This window comes from Seriola dumerili, unplaced genomic scaffold, assembly GCF_002260705.1.
Source record: "Seriola dumerili isolate Sdu_G_001 unplaced genomic scaffold, Sdu_1.0 BDQW01000283.1, whole genome shotgun sequence".
Classification (NCBI taxonomy): Eukaryota; Metazoa; Chordata; class Actinopteri; order Carangiformes; family Carangidae; genus Seriola; species Seriola dumerili.
Genome location: NW_019174538.1, coordinates 167626 through 177144, shown reverse-complemented (window position 1 = coordinate 177144; position 9519 = coordinate 167626). Strand labels below are relative to the sequence as shown.

The 9519-nt window shown below is 44.6% G+C and overlaps 2 protein-coding genes across 2 annotated transcripts in view; both read left to right on the top strand.

The window, feature by feature from the left end:
- LOC111230726 (N-acetyltransferase 6-like) overlaps positions 1-4211 on the top strand; it is an 8162-nt gene extending 3951 nt beyond the window's left edge. The window contains exon 2 of the mRNA XM_022757555.1: positions 3036-4211. Within this exon, the coding sequence (XP_022613276.1) occupies positions 3036-3912 (877 nt within the window). The 3' untranslated portion in view covers positions 3913-4211. The remainder of the gene's footprint in view (positions 1-3035) is intronic.
- On the top strand, positions 880-8492 carry LOC111230722 (hyaluronidase-3-like). Its single transcript, XM_022757550.1, has 7 exons — positions 880-949; positions 5046-5342; positions 6486-6921; positions 7510-7657; positions 7795-7921; positions 8010-8099; positions 8177-8492. The coding sequence occupies exons 2-7, from the start codon at positions 5073-5075 to the stop codon at positions 8453-8455; spliced, it is 1350 nt and encodes a 449-aa protein (XP_022613271.1). The 5' UTR covers positions 880-949; positions 5046-5072; the 3' UTR covers positions 8456-8492.
- Positions 8493-9519: the final 1027 nt, after the last annotated feature.

Genomic DNA, 9519 nt, shown 5'->3' with positions numbered 1-9519 from the left:
AGAGGAGAGGAAGAGGAGGAGAGGAAGGAGAGGAAGAGGATGAGAGAAAAGAGGAGAGGAAGAGGAGAGGAGGAGAGGAAGAGGAGGAGAGAAAAGAGGAGAGGAAGAGGAGAGGAGGAGAGGAAGAGGAGAGTAAAAGCTTCATCACTGGCAGGAATCTGTGTTCAGGTCAAATGAAGCTCTGACAGTGATTAGATTTTATTTAGTGATAAACTGAATTCTGCAGAAGCTTTGGTTTAAAACCAGAGAGACACATGGAAAGACTCAAACAGGAAAACGATTCCACTGATCTATATGTTCTATCTACTGATCGTTATTATTGATCACTTTATTGTGAACTCTTTTGTCCCTGTCAGGATCCTGTAGGAATGATGACTCAGTTTTTCCAGTGATTTGATTGGTCAGTAGTTTGGCTGTGAAGTTAACCTGCGCCGGAGCAGGTTAGGAGTTCAGAATCAGTTACCATGGTGATTTACCCTGGTAACAAGTGAACCACCGTCGTAGGACTGAAAACCCAGAGTTACACCTGAAGTTACCTGCTGACCTCAGATCCTGCTTCGTAGTGCAGACCTCTGCTGTGACACCAACAGCTGGTCATAGACGTAAATATAACCCTCGTTAGTTCCCTCATCAAGTCTCATCAGTGACTTGTGGTAATTGCTGCTGTGTCACATCTGTGCAGCGCTCATTAAAAAATACTCTGGAGGAGAGAAAACACTGTTTCCTTTCCTGTTGCTGCTGTAACGGGTGAATGTGAAGAGTCACGTTACTTTAACGACGTCAGGTTGTTGGTTGGTTCGTCTTTTCTTCTGTGTGATTATCAGTCAACTGCCAGTTTCCTGTTGCATCTGTTCAACATCCTTTTTTTGCTGCTTGTTGTGACAATGTGAAATAGTGTTGAGGAGTCACAACCACATCGTTGCTGTTTGACAGTCGGACGTTCTCTCTCGTGAGTTTTATATTTATTCATTCTCGGTCTCTTTTTCTTTTTCTTTTAATCATATTTGTTTGTGTTTGTTTCTTTTTCTCTTTCTGACGTCCTGGAATTAATGGAGTTAATCTGATTGGACGCTGCAGTTTCAGACTGACGTTTCTTCACACTGTGAAAACAGAAGCTCTTCAGTGTTTCTTTTCTATCTTCTATCATCTGTTTTCTCAGTTTGTCCTTCAACATGTCAACATTATTATTTTGGTCTGATAACATGATGTAAGAGAGTATGAGGCTGCTGTGTAGAGTTTACACCTTTAAATAAATCATTTCATGTTCTAAAACTGAACACAGACGTAAAAGTTAAAGATTAGTCAGTGTACAGACTCCTTCTGTCTTTATCGGTCTTTATCTGTCGAGTGTGTTAACTGCAGTTCTTTCTTCAGACTGAGGCAAGACGTGTTAGATAACGCTGGACTTCCCCTGTCAGACTCAAGATTAAAAGATTAATGGCAGTGAATGTACAAAGACCTTTAGGAATCATCACTACATATTGTACGAAAGAGGTGAGATGTATCTGAGTTCACTTTAATGATATTGATACTGTATCCTGAGGGACACAGTGTGAGAGTATTAAATAAACCACATTGACTTTATCTGTGGTTTCATCTCATCATCTGCCTCGTCTGTTCTTCACGTTAGAGCAGCTTCATCGTTATTTCATCCACAGTAACGAGCTGCTGCTGCAGAGCTCTGTGACGGTTACACTGAATTATTATAGGCTGTTTTTTTAACTGTGGAGAAAAGTAGATATAATTATTATTATGTAGTACAGTAACTCTGGAACACACACACACACACACACACACACACACACACACACACTCGTCAGACTGTAACTCTCATTATTGATCTGAAAACAACAGTGTTGGATTAGAAACATATTTACAGAGGAGTTTTCTAAAGCTGGGCCTGGATCAGCTGTTCTCTGTCTGAGCCGGACCGTCAGTGCTGGTCTTCTGTACGTGTGTGGGTCGGTGCTGTAACGCTGGTGTCCAGTAGGAGGTGGTGTCATGTTCAACCAACTGCAACAAAGCAAAAATGTAGAAGAGACAAGAACAAATGTCACTGAGTGAAGGTGGAAACAAACAACAACACTCATTAACGTAGAAGAGCAGAACAAAGACTAGATGAGGATGACAGGAACTTCCTGTCAGATGATGGATCGACCAATCAGCTCGCTTGATGCAAAGGTCTGCACATGTTGAGGTGTGCAGGACATTAGCTCCTGCGTTACCCATAATACCCTTCTCTGTAGTGCATCCTGTGTGTGTGTGTGTGTGTGTGTGTACAGTATGTCATATATATATATATATATATATAAATATAGATGAGCAGCTATGGAAATGTATCTGAGCACCTCCCTGTTTATCTTTGTTGAACTGGAACTCAGAAGCATAATTCCACTTTTAATGGTCATTAGCTTGAATTTCACATTCTTGGTTTTTTGTGTATTAAAATAGTTTCTCAGGATGTAGCAAGTGTTTTTCAAAGATATATATATATAAATATAGATGAGCAGCTATGGAAATGTATCTGAGCACCTCCCTGTTTATCTTTGTTGAACTGGAACTCAGAAGCATAATTCCACTTTTAATGGTCATTAGCTTGAATTTCACATTCTTGGTTTTTTGTGTATTAAAATAGTTTCTCAGGATGTAGCAAGTGTTTTTCAAAGAACCTCAAAGTTAACGGACATGTCAGCGGCCATACTTTTAGGAGAAATGATAAATATATTGAAAATATAAAATAGTGAGCCTCTTTCTTTTACATTAACAAAATAAACAGCTTTTGATTTTGAATTTTTTTTTGACAATAGAATAATTTAAAAAATACAAATTGGGCTTTAACAAACTGTGAGGGGCATTATGGGTAAAATTAGTTTTGATACTTCCCATAGAAACTGATGGAGTAATGGAGCTCCACTGCAATGACCTGGGGTCAGACAGGAAGTCATGTGACTGATGTAGATCTGTGACGTACAGAGCAGCTGATGTGACTAACCACAGAACTGAGAACTGACTCCGGTTAAACCTGATCACCACAGGTCTGAACCAGAACCAGCAGCAGACCAGCTGAGTCTGGACCCGGTCTCCACCTCAGACCGTCAGACAGGACGCGTTGATAAAGTCTCTGAGATCCGGCTGGACTCTGAGCCACAGAAGATCCACGTGGTCCCGATCCACCGGCGTCCGGACCTGCTGGTCCCCTGTGCGGACCTGGTCAACTCTGAGTGGCAGAGGAGTCAGGCGGCCCGGGTCCACTCCCTCCAGAAGTCCGGTCCAGAGTTTCCCGTCTGCCTGGTTCTCCTGCAGGGCCACAGAGAGACAGAGAGGCTGCTGGGACACGTCCGTCTGTCCCGGGTCGTGGGTCACGGCGGCAGTCTGTTCGTGGAGTCGGTGGTCGTGTCCAGGGCAGAGCGGGGGAGGGGCTACGGCCGGACTCTGATGGAGGAGGCGGAGCGTTACGCCAGAAAACGTGGATTCAGACGTCTGTGTCTGACCACACACGATAAGCAGCACTTCTACTCACACCTGGGCTACGTGCTGTCCACGCCGGTGCAGAACGCAGGCGCCATGACGTCATTCGTTCCCATGGAGACACTGCTGAAGTTCTCCAGGATGGACACGCAGAAACAATCTGGGACAAACATGGAGGCTCCAATAAAACAAGAGAACAGGGACTCAGAGGGGTCACCCCCTCCTGCTAGTTTACCTCCCCCTCCTCCCCCTCCTCCTCCCTTCCTCAGTCCTCTTCCTCCTTTCTCTTCCACCCCTAATCCTCCCCCACCACCACCTCCTCCCTTCCTCCCTCCCCCTCCTCCCCCTCAGTCTTCAGGACAGCTGACAGTCCAGACTCTGACTGAGACTCCCTACAGAGACGCTAAAGGAGTTCCCATCTTCTGGATGCACAAAGACATTTGATGAACACAGTCAGAACACACATGAACACATGAACACATGAACACATGAACATTCAGGGTTGATGTTCAGACCCAGAAACAAGAGGAGAAGCAGAGTCTCAGTGAACCAAAGGAACATCGATCCTCCTCTGTTCGTCACGAGGTCTTTGTTTCACTCGTTTACAGCCACGGCCTGAAGCTCATGACTTCATGTTCAACTCAAACACTTGGACAAATTTCAAACTAAGATGCTGTATTTTACAACCTGCCTCTTATTTTGACAGGTTCGTGTTCTGGTTGTAGTTCAGGTTCAGGTTCAGGTTCAGGTTCAGGTTCAGGTTCAGGTTCAGGTTCAGGTTCTGGTTCTGGTTCTGGTTCAGGTTCAGGCTCTGGTTGTAGTTCTGGTTCAGGTTCTGGTTCTGGTTCAGGTTCAGGTTCTGGTTGTAGTTCTGGTTCAGGTTCTGGTTCTGGTTCTGGTTCAGGTTCAGGTTCAGGTTCTGGTTGTAGTTCTGGTTCAGGTTCAGGTTCTGGTTCTGGTTCTGGTTCTTATCAGAAACTTTAAAATAAAAACAAAGGTGAATCTCAAAGTTGTCAGCTCAGACTCTTCACTGGTTTGATGATAATAAAAACCCGTTCAGGTTCTGGTTCAGGTTCTGGTTCTTATCAGAGACCATCAGAATAAAAACCAGTTGAGGTTCTGGTTCTGGTTCTGGTTCCTTCAGCTCTCGTGGTTTAGATGAGTTTGTAGTGAGGATCCGCAGCAGAGAGTCAAACAGGAAGGATGAAAACTGTTTTAATAAGAAGCAGGTTGTAAAAGTTTCTGAAATACTTGAACAAAGTGATAATTAATCTTCAGTAAATATTTTTCCCTCTGCTGAAAGACTGAAGCAGTGAACCGATCTGGACCTCCACGTGTTCAGTGTGTTTCGACTGAATGAATCCTGGAACCTGAATTAAGTTTATAAGATTTATTACATTAATGAAACTGATTCAATAACGTCTGAAATAAAGAGAATTTGATGAAAATATTCTTTTGTTTGTTTTTATTTTTACATTTTATTTAATTATCTGAGTGTAAACAACCAGTTAATGTGTTTGTTTCATTTACAACGACAGTTTGTGTTTATATTAAGATATATTATATCCCCCCCCCAGGAAGGACACGTCAGTGGAAGAGCAGCCATGCTGCTGTCTCACCTCCCTCTCCTCCTCCTCCTCCTGCTCCTCTCCCCCCTCCCCTGTTCCTCACTGTCATGGAACTCCACCCATGGAGATCCAGTCCTCCTCACCCCCCCGCCTGCTGTGGCTGCAGCAGGTCCGGTTCTTCAGGACCGGCCGTTCGTGGTGGTGTGGAACATGCCCACAGCTCGATGTCAGAAACGCTTCAACATCCACCTGAACCTGCAGGACTTTGACATCGTGGAGAACAGACAGCAGAGGTTCCAGGGACAGGTGACTGATATTCACTTATTCTAAGTCATTTTCTACCATTATCACATACAAACGACATTATTTCAAATCTATATGTATTGTGTGTTTAATGATATAGAAGTGAAAACCCCTGCTGCAGGGAGAGATGAGCTGAAACATCTGTTTTACTCTGCCTGAATCAGCACGGACATCAGGGAACAGCTGTTTGTTGCTGTGGTCAGTGGTCTGGCTGCTAGCAGTAGCCATGTTGTTAGTACCACTGCTAGCATCCAGATGATGATCCATTGATAATTTAAACAGACACGTGTCCTGCGCTGACTTTTCTAAAATGAGCAGTGGCGAAACAGACCAAGTTCTTCTTTGTGACAACATTAAAGCCTCTTGGAGGAAACTTGTCTATAGACCATATTCACACGGCGGTCATTTTCCTCTGACGTCAGGCTGAGGGCGGGAAGCCTTGAACTTCCTTTGACCATATTGATTAATGGGCAGATGAATGTTCCAGATGTTGAAGGTGAAGACCGGCCCACACTGGACACACTAAGCTAATGCTAGGCTAGTTGTCAGATGACACATGAATCCACTGTCTTGTGCAAATGTTAAACATGAACTAATGTCCGGTTTCATAATCAACCTGCATCAGTGATACAGTCATATGACAGTGGAGCATCACTGCTAACTTCACCAGGTGAAGAGATGCCAGGGCAGCTAATGCTACATGGCTAGCTTGACTCCATCCAGTGTGTTTCACTTCCAGACTGAACTGAACGTGTCTGAGATCTGTGTTGATGTTTCACAATTCATTGATTTCTTTCCTCTTGTATCATGTAGCTGTCAAACTGTAATTAGCTAAGAGGTGGTTGAATGCTAACGTTAGCCGAAGCTAATGGTTTATCAAGTCTGTGGACGTCTCTTCAGATTTTCATCATCCATTGTCTTTCCTGTTGCTCGCTGATCAAATGGAAACTACTTGTCAGTCTCTATGTTTATATCTGTGACCTGGAACCAGCAGGATGACATCATCCTTTCAGTGAGAGGATTTGAGCTTCCCACAACATGGCCGCCGTGTGAATATGGTTTAGTCAAAAATCAGTCAAAAAAAAGAAAAGAGCTAAAAGAGGCTGAAAAGCTGAGAACAGTGTTGTGATGATTCTGTGTTTCCAGAACATGACCATCTTCTACCGGGACCGCCTGGGGAGATATCCGTACCTGTCCAGAGATGGCAGGAAGGTCAACGGAGGAGTACCTCAGCTTGGTGACCTCACCGCGCACCTCTCCCTCTCCGAGGAGCAGATCTCCGGCCTCCTGCAGCCCGACTTCTCAGGTTTAGCCGTGATCGACTGGGAGGAGTGGCGGCCGCTGTGGGAGAGGAACTTCGACTCCAAGAAGGCGTACAGGAAGCTGTCCAAGCTGCTGGTGAGACAGGAGAGACCGGACCTGTCCGGCAGGGCCGTGACATCGCTGGCGAAGCAGAGGTTTGAGGAGAGCGCTCGGAGGTTCATGGAGGAGACGCTGCGGGCGGCGGTCAGAGGTCACCCCAGGGGATTGTGGGGATTCTACGGTTTTCCTGCCTGTTTCAATAAACACAAGAGGAAGCCAGGTACAAACACTGTGTCTACACGGAGTGATCTCCTCCAAGGTCACGATATATATTTATACACATTCAGTCATTTTTAAACATTACTGTGATGAGACGAAGTCGCTGGAAACTTTAACTGTCATTAAAACAAAAACTTCATGTTTTACCCCGAACACAAATGTAACATATGTTCATATAAAATAAAAACATATGTAAAAATTAATTAATTATTAAACCTTTTAGAAACTGGAACGATTTCATATATCAACATATATGTCTGGCCCTTTATGTATGTATGATTATATTGCAGACATATGTGATGTTGATGTTATACACTGTGAGGTCCAAAAGTCTGAGAACACTTTCCTAGAATGGACATTAAAATTAAAATCAAATTAAAATGAAAAAGAACTTAATTAGAAAAACATATATAAGCATGTAGAATGTACTTTGTTTGAATAAGCATGCATATATATATATATATATATATTTATAAAATATAAAATGTTAACATATACGGTCACATGTTATACCATATAAAAATACATCATTTATATGTTTTTAATATATGTACATATGTTAGGCCTGTGTCTTGCTTCATGTGATCAGATCAGAGTTACACAGGACGCTGTCACAGAGGGACGAGGCGGCTGAACGACCGGCTGTCCTGGCTCTGGACTCAGTCCACTGCTCTGTACCCCAGTGTCTACCTGCCCCAGAGGCTGGCCGGGTCCCAGGACGCCACTCTGATGGTCAGGTACAGAGACCTGTTCACCTGTTCACCTGTTCACCTGCGTCTGTCACAAACAGCTGAGGATCAAAAACACTGAGATTTAACAAGTGTTCATCTACAGCACGTTCAGCTACTGAAGGATTCTCTTCTTCTTCACTCAGACACAGACTGCTGGAGGCTCTGAGGGTGGCGGCACTTTGGCGCCATGGCAACAACACCAGCCACAGCACGCCAGTTCTTTCCTACTCCAGACTGGCTTTCACACACACACTCAGCTTCCTGAACGAGGTAGGAGATCCATCACAGCATCGACACGGAAACCATATTGTTAACAGTTTAATATACTGTGTGTGTGTGTGTGTGTGTGTGTGTGTAGACAGACCTGGTGCACACACTCGGGGAGAGTGCTTCACTCGGAGCTGCTGGAGCGGTGCTGTGGGGGGAGCTGAAATTTGCCAAATCCAAGGTGTGTAAAGTGTGTGTGAGGTAATTTTTATGTGTGTGTGTGTGTGTGTATGTGACCCTCTCTCCTCCCCCCCCCAGCATCAGTGCATCCTCCTCAGAGACTACATCCTCACAGTCTTGGGTCCCTTCGTACGCTCTCTGAGGTCAGACACTCGGCGCTGCAGCCATCAACTTTGCCACGGCAACGGGCGCTGCACCAGGCGACGCCCCACCTCTGGTCACATGGTTTCTTCAGGTCCTGCTAAGACCTCAGACCCTCATGACCCCCCCAGTGTCAAACTTCTTCACAACCACTTCATGTGTCAGTGCTACCCGGGCTGGACGGGACAGGAGTGTCGAGAGGAGACGAAGAAGTAACTCAAACTGAACATGAGGTGTTCACGTTGTAATAAAAACACATGAAAATCATTAAATACATTTGTGAATTTATCTGTTTATTTTTGTTTATTTTAATAAAGGTGAAGGTCACATATAAATCCATAATACAAAAATATTACAGTAAGTTTACATGGAGGAAAATGCTGGGAAGCAGAGATCTCAGTTTTTACCTACACCACAGCTACAGGAAACACTGAGGCTAATGAGGCTAATTAACAGACGGCATTAATCACTACAGGAGTCTGCTCTCTTTGTTAATTAGAGCTGAACGACTTCCTCACACAACCAACAGAACATGGACGTTAAACTGAATGCAGCATTAATGAACAACAATTCAAACATGAAGAAGAGTGGTGAATTTAACGTTCTCACTGTCTAAAACATTTCATGACTCAGATCTTTGAAATCTGTCTCGCCGGTAAAATTAAATTAAAATGTGTTTCTTGTGCCAGAAATGGCGGCCATTTTGAATATTTTTAAATTTGAAGGGGCTAATGGGATTTTTCAGATGAACGTCTCCAGAGGAATTAACAGACTGATCCGGGTGCTGAGAGATTATTACAGTTTTCTGCTGCACTAATATTAAAAGTGAACATCAGGTGTGTTCGGTCTCCTGTGCAGGTGTCCCTCATGTCCGTCCTCTCGTCGCTGTCAGGTTGTGTCTCAGTGCCTGCAGCTCTTGGATCAGTAGAGACAGCTCTGTGGCTGCAGCCTCTTTCTCCCTCACTGCCTCCGTCAGCATCCGGATGGCGCCGCCCTGCTGGACTGGAGGAGGAGCAGACACAGTGTGGTCACACATCAGGAAACATCTGGATGAAGAAATGAAAGTGGAAGAATCAGACGTCTCACCCAGGAAGTAGAAGATGAGGAACACAGTTAGCAGGAGCAGAGTGATGATAGCACAGCCCAGCGCGTACGCTCGAGATGAACTGGGCGTCAACATGTCCTGCAGATGGCTCTGCCATTGGCTGCTGACAGGAGGACCTCTTTGATTGACAGCTGTGATGTCACGAGTGAAGAGGTTTCCATTGGGAGACGGTGTG